The sequence below is a fragment of the Chinchilla lanigera genome, unplaced genomic scaffold (genome assembly GCF_000276665.1).
Source record: "Chinchilla lanigera isolate Chin_1 unplaced genomic scaffold, ChiLan1.0 scaffold00124, whole genome shotgun sequence".
NCBI lineage: Eukaryota > Metazoa > Chordata > Mammalia > Rodentia > Chinchillidae > Chinchilla > Chinchilla lanigera.
Genome location: NW_004955525.1, coordinates 3,743,194 through 3,763,670, shown reverse-complemented (window position 1 = coordinate 3,763,670; position 20,477 = coordinate 3,743,194). Strand labels below are relative to the sequence as shown.

Sequence of the window (20,477 nt, the reverse complement as noted above, 5' to 3'; positions counted from 1 at the left end):
AGAGCAGGGAAGGATAGTTACATCTGTAGATAATTTGAAAGTAACTACTGCAAATCCAGTAAATTATTGTAAGGTCATATTAATTTTGCTGTCTAAAGACTAGTGATATGTAATTTATAAAAATAATACAGGTATTCAAATAAATCTGACAGAATATCCTTCCAATACAGCAGTTCATTTTAAACATATTAAAAATCTGTTTGAAGCATACTGTTAAAATTTCAGTGTTTCATGAGAAGTGAAAAGGCAGAAAATTCTTAAAATAAACATAAATCAACAATTCCTATTAAAATGAAACGTGCATCATGGTTATGATATGGGGTGTCTACTGTACCTTTCTTTAGTCCAGGAATGAAAGCTAAAAAGAGATTTTCAGAAAGTTAAACAATAAATAATTTCTGTTGTTTCCAACATACTACAGAATATTGGTATAACTACATTACTACATAAATTAAATTTGCAATATCTTCCATTGTTTTCAACCTGATTTTACAAGGAATATATTTACTCAGACAGGCAAGTAATGATAACCTGTGAATGTTATTTTCTGTAACATTTTCCTAAATTTGACCAACTTGTGCAGTGTGCTGGCCTGTTGACAAGGAATGATTGGTGCTTTCTCTGAAAGTAAGGTACTTTTATGCATTATTAAAAGTGATTTAGTATTTGGCAAGAACTCAGTAATTTTTTTTTCCTTTGTTGCATATGAAGGCCATGTACTGTGCCCTGCTAAAGTGCCAGTTTCTTTCATGAAACTTTCTACTAAAAATGTAGTATAAGGAAAAACATTTTTTGATTTAGGTTACTCTATCTCCAAATTTGGATGTGAAAAACAGCAATGGAAATAACTTGAACATAAATAGATACTAGCATGAGAATGACTCAACAGAATTATTCCTACCATGATTTTTAACAAAGTTTTCCTGCAATACAGCCTTTTCAAGTTTAAAATTTTATATTACTTCTCAGAACAAGTGTTTGGGGTATTAGAAGTCATTGCCATTATTTTCTAGATAAATTCATGCATTGCAATACTATGTGACATCTTTGAAAACATTGAGATCATACTTGACCTGAAACAAATAACAAAGTCTGCATTTAAACTAAATAATTATTCATTTGTAAAAACTTGAGTTTGTATAATTTTGCAGGGATGACATTTATTTTTTGTAAAATTTTAAGTCGGAGAATAAAAATGACTTCTAAAGAACTTTTGTATTTAAAACATTTAATAATGTACATATATGGATGAAATCTTGCCAGGTGTGGTGGTGCATGCTTGTATTCCCAACACTCAGGCACCTGAGGCAGAAGGATCACTGAAAATTGAAACCTCTTCTAAGCCACATGGTGAGTTTAAGCACAGCCTAAATGACATAGTGAGACCCTGTCTCACAAAACAACAAAAAGAAGAAATTTTACAACATAAATATTTGAATTTTTTTTTAATTTTCATTAAAAATTGAAACATTATGAAGTCAAATTGATAAAAATGTAATATGTCCAAATAGAAAACTAGAGATGAAATGGTGAAAGTGAGTTCTCTATGAAACCAATAAGCATTAGTGTATTTGCTATTGAAATATATAGAGCATGTTTATTTTTTGTTATAAGGTGTTTCATCTATAAGCAATGCAATTTTATACAAATTGACGTAGAAAAGTATAAGCGCTTTTACAAGACACATGAGGTAGGATTGATTTTTCTGAATGGAACTGTGAAATGCCCATCCCTCAAATGAAGGCAGCACCTTAAAAAGACATATCACACACACACACACACACACAACTCCAATGTACTAAGATAGTAGACAATAAAATCTTATAGTAGTTAAATATAGTTTTCAAATATACTGTAATGAAAATAAAAGGACTGATTTAAGAACAGAAAATATTTGGTTTTTATTTTTAAGACTCCAACTTTAGTGTCATCTAAACCTTTGTGATCAAAATTCTTTACAATTCGATAACCTAAAATGGTAACCTAAGAGTCTTGAGTTACAAATAAACAAAGTGAAGTAAGTGACATGACAACAGCTAAAAAACAAATGAAAGAAATTTTAAGTACTTGTATAAGACCTAGCTGAAAAGTGAAAATTGGTGTATAAATGACCAAATAAAATATTGACCAATTTTACGTGAAATTCAAGACAATGATTAGATTTTGTATGATTTCAAGAATTACTTCATTTTTTATTTCTTTAGTTTTATTTTTAGAGATAAAAGAACCAAAACATATTAACAAACACACAGACATAAATGAAACAACATAAAAATAATAAAAACAGAGAATTTCAGACGAGGTGAAAAGAAATTAATAATGGTTGCTGTATTACATGCTCTTATCTTCATATTGGTTACTCAGAGAAATAAATACAGACATGTAAGAATGATCAAACAATTAAATATGAAACGTTCCTTTCAAGAAAGCAATAGAAATAATCAACTATCCCAGCCATCTTGTGAGTGTGTGTGTGTGTATTTACTTTAAAAAAATAAGAATTCATTACGTGAAACACAAAAACAAAAGCTAACCACTTCCCTTGCAGTATTTGTTTTTTTATGCTAGGACAAATATTCATAGTTACATTCATTACAATTATAATTTTTCCACAATGTAAAGCTCATCTCCAAATGTATCTTTAAATTTCAAAGCGTTTCTTCATTAGAGTTTAAATGCTTGCCATTAACTTTTTTTTATTTTTTGTCTTTTTGAGACAGGGTCTCGCTATGCAGTTCAGGCTGGCCTTTAGCACACTTTGTAGCCCAGGTTGGTCTCGAATTCGCAATGATTCTCCTGCCTCAGCCTCTTGAGTGCTGGGATTACAGGCGTGCACCACCACGCTTGGCTTGCAATTAACTTTTTAAAGCATCTATGCTGCTTAAGTGTTTTACAGCATCGTGAATAACACAGTTCTTTTCGGCTGAGATATTACTACTTGAATCCTATGACTGAAATGAAATTTTTCACTAGGTAGTGGAATCAACTTTTATATTATGACTATATATAGTATGATTTGTATTGAAGATGAATATCTAAAATATGGGTTTTATTTCAGTAAATTGTTTTCAGATAGTGAAATATAATTATGTTTATTAATACATTTAAAATTATTCAAATATTATTTTACAAACAATAAAATTTAAACTTTTTGTATAAATATTTTGCATATAACTGAAGTTTTTGTGTTGTTAAGATTTGAAAACAGGACTCAGTGTATGCTAAATTAGCTGTCTAAAATGAATTTACACTGTAAATTATTAAATTTGACTTTTAAAAATTATTTTCATAATTCATGACCCAAACAAATATCTTATTTGATAAAAAAAAAATAGAAATAACTGGATTTCTTGTTCTATGAAACTAAGGGAAAATATATTTTAAAGTAAAAATAGCTGTTCCTATTCCTATTTAATTCACCAAAATATTATCAAAATTTATTATGAGGTGAATACCAAAACATGTTATTTTATCTTACACCATATTTAAATAACTCTTTCCTAATACTAATACAAATATTTACATACTCAACATGCATTAAAAATACCTGGCTAAATGTGAGATAGAATACCAACAAATAGGTACTGTCTTCAGGATATAAAGGTCAACATGGTTTACTTAGAAAGTGGTGGGGTTCATACAATACTCCTTCATCAAATATCATGCATCAATCTACAATTATTATTTACTTTAATAAATTAATAACTTTCTGTGGCTTCATAATATACAATTGTAAAATTCATGTAATCAAGCTAGTTTAATAAAGGTATTTAAAAATAAATGTCATCAATTTTGGGGGAAAATAATTTAAAGATATGTTTTGGTGATAATCAGATATATTTGCCCAGAGAACCAACTGACAGATAATATTTTATAGTAGTACTTAGTACTATACATTTGAATATGTCCCATCAATGTAGTATATTACAATTTATATTATACTTCCTAATGCAGAGAAAAATCCAGTAAGTCAGGATTCAATAAACCTCAAAGCTAATGACTTTTAAACAAAATTATTATGAATTAACTTTTGAGAACAAGTTCTTCACTTATTTTCTTAGGACAAAACATTCAGTATTTTATACTGAAGGTCATAGAAAGGAACAGAATTGGTATAAAAGAATAAAAGTTATATACTTAAAAGATGTAAGGCCAAATTAATAGCCACAACCTACTTTTTAATAACAATTTAACAACATTCTACATAATGTGGCAAGAGATCCAATTTTTCTTGATGTATAATTTAAAACATCACCGTGATTTTGCTGTTAAATGCAAAACTAATAATCCCTGGATTTATTTTACTTATGTAGATAAATTGGACTCTGCGCCACAAAAATACGGAAGTTCAAATCACATTTTCTGTTCAAGCTGTCTGAAAGGTTAAGGCTGAAAACCCAAATGGTACAAGTTATTAATGTAATGAATGCCTTATTTAAAATAAATATTCACCCTTCTGTACTGTTTTCCATCTGTATTCCTGAATCTTGCGTTGCCATAAAAATTAAGCTACAATTGGATCAAATAAGTACTAATTTCAAAATTAAAATCATAAAAATTCATAGTGTTTACCTTATGAGGCAATTAATACCTTGGAAATGAAAACCTCTTCAGTACATATGAAATTATAATTGTTAATGTTAACAAAATAGTTGACTAAACGCATGCTGTGTCATAATATGAAATGATTTTTATTCTTTCATTGCTTAGATTTATACATTTACAACTTGTGAAATTAGCTTATATTTTCTAATTAGCACAAAATCATTCTAGTCCGCACCAGGCATTGGTTATATTTTCTACACTTTTATTTAAAGTGACACTTTGAGACCACAATAACACCATTTCAAAAATTGTTTCTTATGTTGACATTGTTCACTTACTTCAAAATGGATAGATATATATATCTCAAATATTATTTAGAATACAATGATTACACAGGCCAAGGACAAAATTCTTTGGAAAATCATCTGATTCATCAGCATCATTGTACATATAAAGAAATAAGGTCAAGAGAAATGGCAATGAAAGAAGTGGAAATCATGTATATATGTATATACAGGATAGCTAACATAGTTGTACTACTGACTTCTATCATTTTACTGAAATGAACAGTTAATGATTAAGTATTTGATCAGTCTTTCATGTCTATACTTGTTTTCCTGAGAAACCACTTTGAAGATGTCAATATGTAATACAACAATCATTGTTAATTTCCTATAACTGTCTGTAACTCAGTAATGCTTGTATTGATTTTTTGCTATTTTGTAAATGGATGTTTTTTTGTTAATATGTTTTCATTCTTTTATTTTTAAAATGAATTTTTAAAAAGAGCAAAAAAGACAAATGAAACAATTTAGCAGAATAAATAGAATTATAATTTAATTTTTCTCTATCAGAGAAATCACACATTATGAAATTGATTGATCAGTTCATATATATATATATATATACATATATATATGTATATATATATATACACACACACAAAACTATTTGCCAAGACAAAAATTTATTGCAGGGAGTATCAATATATCATTGCTTTTAGAATATATTTTTAGAAAATTCTATGGTAGATGAATGTTAAATATAATTCCCTTCCTCAGTTACATATCAACTGAGAAGAACACGAGAAAAGTATATTTGAAGAATTACAATACTGCTTTAAGAAGTCAAATATGACAGTGATTACTGAAAAATATTAATTAGTAGTTTAATTATGTCCTGAAGACAAACAATACATTTCAACTTTTTTCCTAAATGTTGATATAAAGCACTTCCAACTCAAAATCTAGTCATTTTAAATGGTTCATACCTATACACAATAAATTTAGCCAATCGTAATTCCTTTTACAATTACAGTTATGGGCCAAGGATATAGCTGAGTGGCATAAGTGCCTGCCTGGCAAGTGCAAGGTCCTGAGTTCTATTCCCAGTACCAAAAAGAAAAAAATTAAATCATACAATTACAATTATGATAAGAAAAACTGAGATATATAGAACTAAATACAGAATAAGCCATGTGATCCTATTATCTTCCAATCTGTTTTTCTACAATCTAACTTCATTAATCCATTTGTAAAACTCTTCTGTTCTTTTGAGGTTAACTATTTAAAAGAAAATATGCTTTTTTAAAGATTGTGCTTATTCCCAAAGAGGAATTCAGGAAAAGTGAATCATGAAGGATTTACTTTTTTTTTTTTTTTTTTTTTTTTACAAAACTAAATGTGGGGCTATGACACATTCCACTGAAAATTCCAAATAAGTCTCTGATAATACTATTTTAAGAGGTGCATTAAACGGTTGTGAAAAGATAGCAATTGTCAGGAGCTTGAGAAATTCCAAAAGTAAAACCTTGAGTGCTGGATACATTATTTACTAAATTTGACAATGACATATTAAGAAATCAGTATTTCTGAAATCTCCTACTAAGTTATTCGTAATGTTTAAAATTGTTACAGCCTTTAAATATGACACAGCTTTTAATATTCAATCTGTTTGGTGATACATGGATTCTAAAGTAAGACAGGAGTTAGTGACAAACACAGCCCATAAAGAGACTGATTTCTAAAGCATGTCCCTTTGCTTAATTAAATGCAGAAAAAGTACATGCCTCAAAGGTAACAGTGTACAACTTGTCCACTAATAAAGATTCATGTTTTTAAATATTCCCTTATGAAATAATATACTTTTTATTTCAGAAATCTGCACACTTTTAGGAAGTTTGGGTACCTTATCAATAAACCTAGAGGAGCTATACACATAGAAAATTCACAGAGGTAAACTATATCTATAGAAACATATTAAAATCTTTTTTTAAAAGTATCTTTTAGGCTAATAAAGACATAAACCTACCCATCAAATTGCCCCCAATATGAATTTCACAATCTGCTATAATATAAAGAAAATAGTGGGTAAAGTCTTTGTATAGCATAAGTGAACTAAAATACCAGATGGTATCATTTCATTGATAGAAATCAACTTTGTGAGTTTAGCAGGGCATTTTATGTATGTCTATGACTATATTCCTTGTAAAAAGTATTGTGCTTGGTGCACAAGTTAAGGAAGTTTAGAGAGAAAGACTTTTTACTTGAGAAAGATTTATATTTATATTATTTTCTGATCTACAATTTTATTAAACTATTATACATATTTTCTATTACATGTAGCATAAATAATAGGAAATCTGAAAGGGAAATAGATCATAGAATTAGTATTTTTTATTTAATCTCAGATACTGATGTAGAGATTGATGTATTTTCAAATATTAAACCATGCTTTGAAAATTCATAAGGAATGTGAACTAATTTGATTAGCATTCACTATAACAAACATCATATAGCTCCCACCAAACAGGGTTACATTAATTTCACTTTAAAATTCTTAACAAAATAAGAAATATTGTGAAATGCATTTATTGAGCTATGCTCTCTTAATCCAACTGTTTAGATAAATATATCTGGATAGACAAATTATGAAATTCTTAAAAAAAGCTTGACGTTTTAATGTGCACAATTTAACCTTGATATATTTGTTATTTTTTGTGTCTGGATGTCTCCCCCAAAGCCACATGCTGACATGGGGCATGCTCCCAGAGTTTTTCATAGATTCATTGATTCATTGGTCCAATGCTGGGATTATGGATGTGAGTGCAACACCCACCCTGGGGTGGGAAGTTTGCACACGACGTAAAAGAGGCAAAGAGGCTGCTTGCTACCCTTCCCCCTTCTGCTCTTCTTGCTTTTGCTTTTTTCCGCGCCATGAGCTGTCGCCCTCTGCCATGCACCACTGTGCCTTTGAGCCAGCAAAGTATGGATCGAAACGTTCACAAACTGTAAGCTGAATAAACCTTTTTCCTTCCTTAGTCTTGGGCATTGGGTATTTTGTCTCAGCCAGGACAGCAAAGTAACCAATACAATATTTCAGAGTTCAAAATAATTAAAATGGAAAATATGGTGGTGTTCAAAGTGCAATCTAACTTGATAATTCCCTTTATGATTTTTTTTATTTTTACATACTGTGTTAGAGATTTTTGAAGTTGTAATGTCTTATATTCACATTGAATTAATGCCATTAGAATGGAAGAACCACATTGAGAATTTTAAAGAACTGAAGTCTTTAATATAATTTTTATATTTTGTGTTATTGCTGTATAACATATAGTTTATGGGGAATTATGTGAGAATATGAATACATGTTTTAAGACAAAATTTCATACTTATATGGCAAGTGTTTATTTTGATAGTATATTGTCATACTAGGGAAAAGAATAAATTTTGAAATGAAAGGGCACAACTTAATATAATGTCAGGTTGATGTTATTATTTGAACAATATGAAACATTATATTGAAGCAAAATTAAAAATAAATTATAATGCCTATTTTCTATGAAAACAATTAAAATAAGGAAAGAAAATCTAAATCCATATTTATTCATTATACAAAACTGTTTTTTTTTAATTTCAATATAAATTACCTTAAACTTTAATATTCAATTGCAAGGCTCATGTATTTTTGCAGCCCCCATAATTATTTAGTGTTATACTTCAAATATCAATGGATAAATCTGATATATGGGAATATAGGCATAAATTTTAGAAATAAGAAGAGACATCTTCCATGTGGTGAAACATATTGTGTGTTTACTGTGCAGAACTGATCTTCTTAGATGATCTGTTGATAAATATTTTATGTTACCAAAGAACAAAGCATAAAATACAGTGCCACAAACATGAAGAGGAAATGAAAAGTAGAAGGAAGCAATTTCAAACTGAATTTCATAAAAGCTTATACGCACAGAAAAAGAAGTACGAAAGACTTATTTTATCAGTCTGACAGATTAGCTTATTTCACAAGACAAGTTAAAAGGTTTTTTGAATTAAGCAAATGCTGTCTGCCTTAGAAATCATCTCATTTCATGATTAAAAGGCACAGATTCGATTTTAATGGCTCTTTGGAGGCTCAAAATATAAATATATACTGGAAGTATATAAAAGGAAAGCATTCCATGAAGAAATAAAATATTGCCTAAGATCTACTTTTTATATAACAAGGAAGAATATATGAATCTTTCATACTTTGTAACTTTATTTCTGCATTCACTTGAATTACTAAATATTAATCTCTCCCTTTCCTTACTTAGTATCTTGAAAATAAAAACAAACGTGTTTTTTTTTCCTTTTTTGCTAGCTAGGTTGGGCAACCTACATCGAAATTACCTCAAATGTATTTCTAAGTATTTGGTTGAAATTTAAACTAAAACCTAAATCATTTCTAAGCAGTGCACTTATTTAAAATATTTTCCAGTCCTACACAATCATCTAATGTTCATTACACTCAGAAGAAACACGACATGAATATGCGTTGCTTGGTCCCTAAGTAGAAATACTTACCTATTGTGTTTTAAATCTTTTACTGTATCATATGGAGAATTTACCAATATACACTTATTTTGCATGGTAATAATTATATTGGTCAGATTGCTTGATGAATCAGACAACACCTGACACACAATTTAAAGGACAGATTTAATTTTGCACAGTTTTTCATGGATTCAGTCTATAGTTCACTTGGATTCAAGGCAGAGATATCATTGGAGAAGGATGTTGCAGAGCTTCATAGTGGTCAGGAATCAGAGAAAGTGAACAGCACATGAGCAGAAGGGACTAAGTACTAGATATATTATCGAAGGACATGAATGCACGACCCACAGAAATACAAGTAATATATTTGAAGAAATAAAGATGAAAAACACAAAGGTATCTGTGAAATAGTGAGCTCAAAGAGGATGTAAGAAAACAGAAAAGAGAGGATGTAAGTAAACAGGAAAGGGACCTAATTGATAAAATGATCAGTGAGTTTAAGATGTAACAAACAAAATGTTAAGTGAAGTAACCAAGATGTTAAAGAATGTGAATGACCATTGTAATAAAGAACTAAAGACCACAAAATAATGCAACTCAGAAATCCGGGAAGTAAAAGTTCTGTGGAAAAATATGGAAAGCAGTAATGACAAATATGAGGAGGGTCAGTATTACAAGAAGGTTGATGCAAAAGATTGAATGCACACAAATACGTAGAAAACAAGAGGCCACAGAAACTGGAATCAAAAGTTCCTTGATAACTCAAATAATACCCTAGAATTTATATAACTAAAAAAAAGATTAAAACACAGTACAAAAGATTCAAAAATCCATTTACCAAAATAGGAGCAACCAATGTTGCTAGTCTAGGAAACATAATTCAGCTTCAGGTAAATGAGTCATATAGAATACAAAATGGTCACAATCATTAAGGACTTCTACATGACACATCATACTTAAAATTTCAAAACTAGGGCACAAAACACAACACTAGGAGCTATTAAAAAACATTAATTAATTTGTAAAAATAACCTTATCAAAATAACAGCATATTTCACAACACAAAACTTAAAGGGCAGAAGAGCTTAAAGATTTTCAAGTTTTAATAGCAAAGAACTTTCAGCTTAGATTAACATATTATGCAAAATGATCTTTCAAATTTGATGGAGAAATAGATTTTCTATGAAAAAGAACATTTTAAGAAATTCATGAACACCAAACCGCACTGCAGAAAATACTGAAAGAAATCCTAGACAGAGACAATGAGGCCAATATCTACAAAAATCCCAAAGGAAATGTCACACCTACAAGAGAAAGTAGATAACCAAAAGGGAAAATAGGAAGGAATAATCAACAGAAAAATAATTGTAATGATAGTATTCATTAAATAACTTCCTGTATTAACTCTAAATGCAATAATTATAACTTCCCAATAGACAGACACAGACTTATTAGTATAGAAAACTGAACACATCACTCATAAAGAAACAGATTAAAGATGAAAGGATGGAAAACAGCATTCCATGCAACAGGAATCTGAAAAAAAAAAAAAGGAATGGACTATCTTATTTGAAGTTAAGAAGACTTATAGTCCACAAATTGGTCTGCAAACCAAAAATCATCAAAAGAGACAAGGAATGGTGACATATATTGGTAAACGGAACCATTCAATAGGAAGAGATGACAATAGAATATATAAATATATATCAGAATATTGTAATTTTATATATAATCCGCATATTCTTTAACATCTTGATTACTTCACTTAATATTTTGTTTGTGACATAGTTAAACTCACTGATTATTTTAAACCCCAAAGGTCCAAAAACTGAAAAGGATATTGAGGCAATAATAAAATTAGTACTGAAAAAAGAGAGAGAAAAAAAAAAAAACTGGACTCAAGGGAAACAGAACTGAATATTTACAGAAATTCAGGCAAGAAAAAATGTCAATATCCCTCAAAATTTTCCATGAAATAAAAAGAATCAATATTGCAAAATTCTTGCTGTGAATATAACATTCCCATAACTAGAAAAGGACTTAACAAAAAAGAGAAATCTACTGACCAATTTACTTCCTGAAATTATGTGCAAAATTCCTCAACAAAATGCCTGCAAAAAGAATACATCAAATTATTAAAAAGATCATACAACGTGACCAAGTTTGTTTCATCACAGGAAAACAAAAATCAATAAACATCTGCAAATCAATACATATAAGAAATATATAAATAGAAACCGGTAAATATAATATGATAATGTCAGCAAGTACAAAGAAAATTGACTAATACAAAATCTATGCATTATAAAAATACTGAGGAAAATTGGTATAGAATACCTCAGTTTAAACTAAAATCCACGTATGAAAAATGCGCTGCCAACATTATACTAAATGAAGAAAAATTGAAAGCACTTCTTTTAAAATCAGGAACAAGACAAATGTGTCTATGCTTGCCACTCCTCATTCAATAGAGTATTGGAAAATTTAACAAGAGCAATAAGAGAAGAGAAGGAAATAAAATGGATTTAAACAGAAAAGGAAGAAGTCAAATTATCTTCATTTGAAGATGGCATCACTCTTTATAAAGAAGATTTTAATAATTCTATCAGAAGACTATTAGGTAGGATACAAAATAAACAGAAATTCAACAGTGATCCTATTTTTAAACATGAGCCCACTGAGAAGGAAATCAGAGAAAATAATGCCATCCACAATAGCTTCAAAAAATGTTACATAACTTGGGACTAATCTAATCGATGAAATAAAGGACCTCTAGAGTGAAAACTATATTGTTGTGAAAAAAATAGATGAAAGAGGATGTTACTTGATATACCAGGATAGAAATTCTATTTGCAGACAAAGTAAAATTCAAGCCAAGACCAATCAAAAGATACAAAGAAGATCACTTCATTCTTGTTAAGTGAAAACTCCAGGAGGAAGCGATAACAATCATTAAAATATATGCAGCAAACTTTGGCACACCAAACTATACAAAACTAATAATTGACATAAAAATTAAATAAGCACTAATTACATTAACTAAATAAATTAATTTAATTTAATTAATTAAATAAGCACTAATTAAATAAGCACTAATACAATTGTAATGGGGGAACACAATACCCTGCTGTTGCAAATACATAGATAAACTAGAAAAAAATCAACAAAAAATACCAGATTGGAATCAAACCTGTGAACAAATGAATTTAATAGATGTCTATAGAGAGTTCCTCCCTAAAACATCAGATTACACATTCTTCTCAGCTGTGCATGGAACATTCTCCAAAACAGAGGACATAGTAGCTCATAAATCAAACTTAAATTAATGCAAAGCTGTTGAAATTATCCCATGTATACTATTAGATCACAGTGTAGTGAAATTGGAAATCAATGGAAAAAGAAACCAAAAAAATAAATAAATAAACATATGAAAATTAAGTAACACCCTCTTGAATAACCAATTGTTAACGGATGAAATTAAAGAAGAAATGTGACACCATCTACAATTAACTGATAACGCCAATACAACATACTAGAATTAAGGAAATGCAGTGAAAGCAGTCCTATGAGTGAAATTTATAATGGTGAATTTCAACATCAGAGAAACAAAGCAATCTTATACAAACCTAATGTTTACCTCAAACTGCAAGAAAAAAGAACAAATCAAGAGCAAAACTCATACAAGGGAGGAAACTGTAAAAATCAGAGCAGAAATTCATGCAGTTGTGACTAAGAAAGCAATACAATCAATGAATTGAAGAATTTATTCTTTGAAAGGTTAAATATAATTGAGAAACATTTAGCCAACATTATCAAAAACAGAAAGAAAATACTGATTTCTATGCAATTATCACAAAAGATCCTGCAGAAGTCTAGATAACTGTATTAGTTACTTTTCTCATTGCTTAGACTAAATACCCAGTGCTGAAAGTAAAAGGAGAAAAGGTTAATTTACATCAAAATTTCTAGAGGTTTCAGTCTGTAATTAGCTCCCTTCAAGGAAGGGTGGTACATTGCAAAAGGGCAAATATTCATGGTGGTGGAAGACAGCAAAAGTAAGCAAGAAAGGGAGAGAAGTTATAAGCCTGTTTCTGTTCCTTATATTGTATGGAGACTACACACCCTAGGCCAAGCATAGCAGTCACACTCACAATTTCCATATTAGACCATGAATCAACAAAATCTCCCGGTTCAGCCACCTATGAAAAGGTATTATGATCACATGAAACTTTTATGAGACTTCTAGACACAAAAATAACAACCTGCTCCAGCCTCCCAAATACTCGAACATGTGCCTTATGCAAAAGGTATTTAGTATATCTTCAAGAATTGTCAAAGTCCTAAAAGTTTCAGCATTGCTGAAAAGTCCAAGTCCCAAGTCTCCACTGAAATTTAAGGCAAACTCTTCCTCTGAGCCCTGGTACAAATGAAATGAAATGAAATTTAAACACTCCCAACACTTAATGGCACAAGATAGACATTTCCATTGCAGAAGGTACAAACACAGGGATAAAAGGAATGGGAATAAAGCAAATCAAAAATTCAGCAAAGCAAACATTACATCCTATTGTTCCAAGTGCAACATCTGAAGGAATCTGTGGCAAGATATGAACTCCAAAGGCCTCAGATAGCTCTGACCCTATGGCACTGTTCGTGGTTGGAGTTACCCTGGCTGGGCCTGCTTTGCTCTCTTTGCAATTTTACTCAGACAATCCATGTTCTTGACTTGTTAAACTTCTGGGGTCTCCATGCACCTTTGAATTCACACTCACAACTTCACATACTGTCTTTTCAGAAGCACACTGCATGTCCTGCAGGACTTGTTCTGAAATCTGGGTGGAAGCCTTTCTGACCTCACAACTTTTGCATTTTGCATGCACCTAATATCAGTGCCACATGGATGATGCCAAGGTATGCTGCCAGCTGGAGCATTAGATAGGCTTCCCTCTCTCTTGGTTTTAGGAGTTGAGTGCCTAGATTGCTAAGCACTCTGAATCCAATATTAAGGAACAATTTCTCTAGGTAGTGACATTTCTGAAATATGGTGAATTGTGGCTTTCTTCTCAAAGCAAAGTGTGCTCTTTCACTTTTGCAATTTTGAGGCTGCAAAGGATGGAATCCTGCTGCTTCTTGTGATGCCCTCAGGCCATCTTTTCCATTCTCCTGTTCCTCCTCAGCAATCTAGATCTCCTCTGCTATATCTTCGTGCTCCACAGCTTTAATAGAGCTTCCTTTCTGGCCAAAATGAAAATGTCTTAAATCATTCTGCAGTCCTTTTTATCTTGATTCTAAACATAGATCTCACTAAAAGCCTACAACAGTATCCATACCACTTCCTCAAAATTTAACTGCCTTGAAATTTATTCTACAGGATTAGTTAGTCCATCACCCTTAATCTCCGCCTCAGGCAGTCTATGGATATGCACAAAATACAGAAAAACTTTCTGCCAAGCCATAACACACATCCTCTTGAATCTGACAGTCAGTGCAGTACTTCTTCCTAGCAGAAACTGCCTTAGCCCAGTCTTTACATTTCTTTTTTTTTTTTTTTTTTTTTTTTTTTTTTTTTTTTGGTTTTTGGTTTTTCTCTGGTACCGGGAACCGAACTCACGACCTTGCGCTTGCCAGGAAGGTGCTTTTGCCGCTGAGCTAAATCCCCAGCCCCTTTTACATTTCTTTTAGACTTATGGTCTTCTTATCTTTGACCATAATCCCCCATACACTACTGCTTAAGACATTCCAGCTCTACTTTTCCATCTGGCATCTCAGAATCTTTGCAAATTCTTCCCACAAGCCATTCCTAAAGGATCTTGACAAACATGGTCAGCTATAATCAAAGAAATGGTCCCAATTCTGGTTTCAAAATCTATTTTAGTTACTATCCTCATTGATGAGACAAAATAGTCAACACTAGAATTTAAGTCAGGAAAGGTTTATTTAGCTCAGAGCTTATAGAGGTTTAAGTTCATAATTGGCCAACTCTGTGGCAATGTAGCAGATGGCAAAGGGAGAATCGTTCATAGTGGTGGAAGACAGAAAAAATGGAAGCAAGTGAGAGAGGGCAAGCGTCTTTCTGTCCCTTATATTGTATGCAGGCTGGCCACCCTAGGGCAGGTGTTGCATTTACACTCTTAATTTCTGTATTGGTCCATGAATCAATCAAAACTTGCATTTTTTTTAATTTTATGGAGCAAAGTAAAACAAAATTTCATAAAGTAATAGAATCACAGTCCCCGCTTCCCCTGTCAGAGCTGAGCTGTACCTCGGATGGCTTTGGGAACTCGGGTGAGCTGTTGTCGGCCCCACACACGAGCTTGAGACCAGGCAGAAACCCAGATAGCTTTAAGTGCCTGAGGTCCACTCCTCACTCCTCCCCTCCCCCCATTCCTCTGTCAGAGCATAGCTGCACAGAAGACCGCTTCAGGAATTCTGGTGAGCTGATTCCGGCCCCACTCACGAGCTTGGGACCAGGCAGAAACCCAGACAGCTGTAGGGGCCTGGAGTCCACTCCTCGCCCCTCCTCTCCTCCCCTCTTTCCCTGTCCAAACTGAGCTTCACCTCGAACAACTTCAGGAACTCAGGTGAGCTGTTGCCGCCACCCCACACAGAGCTTGGGATCAGGCAGAAACCCGAGGAGCAGTGGGGTTGAATCCCAGACATCTTCAGGTAGCCTGATGAGGCCCGGCAGCTCCTCCCTGACCTGCGTGCAAGGCAAGTGGAACCCTGGTCATACTCCAGGGCCTCGGAGGCCACTGGCCACACCCATACTGTGTCTGCCTTGGCTGAGATGAATCCTGGGCATCTTCAGGAAGCCTGATGAGGCCCGCTGGCACCTCTCTGACCAGCATGCAAGGCAGGCAAAAACCAAGGCACACTCTGGGGCATTGGTGGCTACCCACCACACCCATAGTGTGTCTGGGGGTGCTGGGCTGAATGCCAAACACCTTTAGGAACCCTGGTGAGCCACTCTGGCACCTCCCCCACTAGTGTGTGAGGGACATGGAGCCCTGGACAACTTCTGGGGCCTTGGTGGTCATTGCAGAAGAGCTCACAGCCCCCTGGGAGCTCAGCTGAAACCTGGACAGGGTCAGCAGCCTTGGGGAGTCCACCCTCACCCTCCCCTTCCAGTGTGGGAAGCAGGCTCAGTCCTCAGCAATATCTGAAACCTTGGTGAACACGATCTGCATCCCCCCATCTCTTCTGGAAGCTGGGCCGAAACCCAGACAGTCTCAGGAACACTGCCGAGCTTCCCCCACACTTCCCACACACATGTGGGCGCCAACTGAATGCAAGAAAGGTCGGGAGCATCTGAGACCCCACCTGGCGAAAACATCAACACAGGTGCTGCACTGAGCACTGTGGATCTGCAGACTCTCTCCCTGCCACTTACACACAATCAGGAGAGTGAGGGTGCACTCCAGGAAGCCTCTGGATCTTCAAAAATGACAAAATGAATAAGAAAAAATGCAACCCTAGATGTCCTCACCAGCCAAGACAAGTCTAGGAGACATCAACACAGAAGAGCCTGGAAGTCATACCCCTGATATTTCTGAAATTATAACAAGTGAAGTAAAGAAACAACTCCATCAGGCCATAGAAGACATCAGATCAGAAATAATGTCTCAGGTGAAAAAAGAAATGACAACAACAATGAAAGAAATGTTCAGCATATCCAAAGGTGACATAAACAAGGAAACAGAAAAACATAGACAACTCATGGAAACCTTCAAGGAACAATAAAGAAAAGAACTAGAAGGTACAAAACAGATGCAAACAGATATCCAGGAAATTAAAAATTCCATTGAAAGCCTTCAAAACAGCCTGAATGAAGCTGAAGATAAACTTTTGAGTCTTGAAGACAACACTGCCACTAATGAATGTGCAAGGAGGGATCTCTTAAAAACAACAAGGAACCAGGAAATAACAATGCAACAACTGCAAGACGAGGCAAAGAAAAACAATATCAGGGTATCTGTAGAAATAATAGCAGAGAATTTCCCAATCATGGAAAAATAATTGGACATCCAGATAAGTGAAGCATATAGAACTCCAGTTAATTACAACCAAAATAAATCTACACCTAGACATATAGTGATCAAGATCCCGGAAACTCAACAAAAGCTCAGAATATTAAAAGTTGTTAGAGAAAAGAAACAGATCACCTATAAAGGTAAGCCTACCTGAATCACGACAGACTTCTCAACACAAACCATGAAGGCAAGAAGAGCTTGGAGTGAAATATTTCAGGTACTGAAACAAAACATTTTCCAACCCACATTGATGTACTCTGCAAAATTATCATTTAAATTTAACGGAAAAATAAAATATTTTCATGATAAAGAACAACTGAAGAAATTCATTAGTGCCAAACCAATCCTACAAAGAGTACTAAAAGATATTCTAGAAAGAGATAAAACAGACCACAACTTCAAGAACAACAACAGAAAGGAACCACCAAGCAGAGCAAGTAATTAAACAGAGGGAAAAAGGAGGATCCAACATCAGGAAAATAGCATGACAAAGATAAGCCAGTATATATCAACTATAATCATCAATGTAAATGGTCTCAATGCACCAAACAAAAGAAGCAGACTAGCAGAGTGGAATAGGAAACAAAATTCAGCTCTGCTGTATACAAGAAATTCATTTGGCAGTGAACCTCTTAGTGGTTTAGGCCTGGGCGGACACTACCTCCCTTGCTCCTTTGGGTTGGGGAAGCAATGCGAAAGCAACCCCTTTGCTGTGGACCTCTCTGTTGGTGGGTGAGGACTCCAAAGATGCCCTGCCCTTCTCCTTTGGGATGAGGAAGCAATGTGGGAGCAGCCCCATTGCTGTGGACCTCTCCTTGGTGGGTAAGGCCTCCAAGGATGCACCGCCCTACTCCTTTGGAAAGGGAAGTGATGAAGGAATGGCCTCGTCTCTGTGAACTTCTCAATTGGGAGATGAGGCCTGCCATCCCTCAATCAACTACCTGAGAAATGCAGAGCAGTAGCCCCTGACTGGCCGTGATTGGGTTCGTGGCTGTGGCCCACATGTTTCCCATTGATGGTCTGGAGACCCTGGTGATGAAGGCCAGCATTCTCCCATCATCGCAGTTTTGGTCTGAGCCATGTACCCCACCAATTGCCTGGGGTTCCCGGACCAAGTGGTCCACTGCCCTCTACCACCTTGGAATATGTCTGATATCCCGGTCAAGTAAGGTCACTAGAGACCTTCAGTGAGCTGCCTGGGTAGCACTTGGCTCAGCACTTTCCATATGACATCTAAGAGGACAAGGAGATGGGGCAAAATGCAATCTCAGAACTCAGCTCCACCCAGAATAAGTCCAGGAGACACTGACATAGGAGAACTTGAAAGTCACATACTTGAAATCTCTGAAATGATCACAACTGAAGTAAAGAAATAATTCCAATGGGACATAGAAGAAATCAGATCACAAATAATCACCAAGGTAAAAAAAGAAATGACATCATTAATGAAAGAACTGCTCGACACATCTGAAGAAGACATATACAAAAAATAGATGAGCATAGGCAAACAATGGAAACATTAAATGAACAATATAGGTCAGAACTGGAATGCATGAAACACATTCGAAGAGATATCCAGGAGATCAAAACTCCCATTGAAAGCTGGCAAAACCACATGAATGAAGCTGAAGATAGAATCTCTGATATTGAAGACAGCATGGCAGCTAATGATTATGAAAGGAAGGATCTCTTAAAATCAACAAGGATCCAGGAAAAATCTGTTCAACATCTGCAAAATGAGGCAAAGAGAAATAATGCAAGAGTAGTAGGAGTCAATGAAGCAGCAGGAGGCAACATAAGTGACATGAAAAGAATATTTGCAAAAATAATAGCAGAAAACTTCCCAAGCATGGAAAAAGATTCTGAAGTACAAGTAAATGAGGCATATAGAACCCCAACTAGCCATAACCAAAACAAAATCACACCCAGAGATATAATAATCAAGATCCCAGATCTCCAGCAAAAGAACAGAATATTAAAAGCTGCAAAAGAAAAGAAACAGATGAGCTATAAAAGAAAGCCCATTAGAATCACGGTAGGATTCTCATCACAAACCATCCAATCGAGAAGAGCTTAGAGCAAAGTACTACAGGTCCTGAGACAAAACAACTTCCAACCAAGACTGATGCACCCTGCCAAACTATCCTTCAAATTCAAGGGAGAAATAAAATACTTCCATGACAAAGAACAACTAAAGAACTTCATGAGTGTCAATCATTGCAAAGAGTAATAAAAGATATTCAGACAGAGAAAAAAAAGGACTGCAATTTCAGGAATACAAAGGACCCCTCCAGCAGAGCAGCAAGTAAACAGGTAGAAAAAGTAGGAAACCAACAGCAACTAAATAACATGTCAATGATAAGTCAACACATGTCGGTTATAATCATAAATGTAAATTGCCTCAATATACCAGTCAAAAGAAACAGACTGGCAGAGTGGATTAAGAAACAAAATCCAGTGATATGCTGCATACAGGAAACACATTTTACTCAAGAGGAAATTAATAGACTGAAAGTCAAAGGATGAAAAAAAACAGTACTTCAGGCAACAGAAACCCAGAAAAAAACAGGTGAAGCCATTATGTTCACAAACAGTGTAAACTTCAAATCTAGAACAACTGAAAGAGATAAATAAAGTCACTAAATACTTGTAAGGGGAAAACTGCAAGAGGATGAGACAGCAATCATAAACATGTATGCACCAAATATTGGAGCTCCAAATTATATAAGACAAATCTTAACAGATATGAAAACCCATATAATTAATAACACTATTGTAATAGTAGAACTCAACACTCCTTTGACACAAAGAGATAGGTCAACTGGACAAAAAATAAGCAAGGAAATAACAGATTGAACCAAAGCTGCGAAGAAATGGACTTAGTAGATATATGCAGAGTGTTCCACCCTACCACATCAGAGTACACATTTTTCTCCACTGCACATGGGAATTTCTCTAAAATAGACCACATCCTAGCCCATAGAGCATATGTCCCAAAATGAAAAAGAATTTCAATTATTCCATGCATATTATCTGACCACAGTGCAATGAAATTGGAAATTAATGACAAAAGGAACTCCAAAAA

At 33.9% G+C, this 20,477-nt stretch overlaps 1 protein-coding gene across 1 annotated transcript in view; it reads right to left on the bottom strand.

Annotated features, from left to right (window-relative positions):
* The window catches only part of Pcdh11x (protocadherin 11 X-linked), a 937,510-nt gene that overhangs the window by 156,059 nt on the left and 760,974 nt on the right, over positions 1-20,477 (bottom strand). Inside the window, exon 8 of the mRNA XM_013507344.1 lies at positions 335-358. Coding sequence (XP_013362798.1) covers positions 335-358 — 24 coding nt within the window. The remainder of the gene's footprint in view (positions 1-334; positions 359-20,477) is intronic.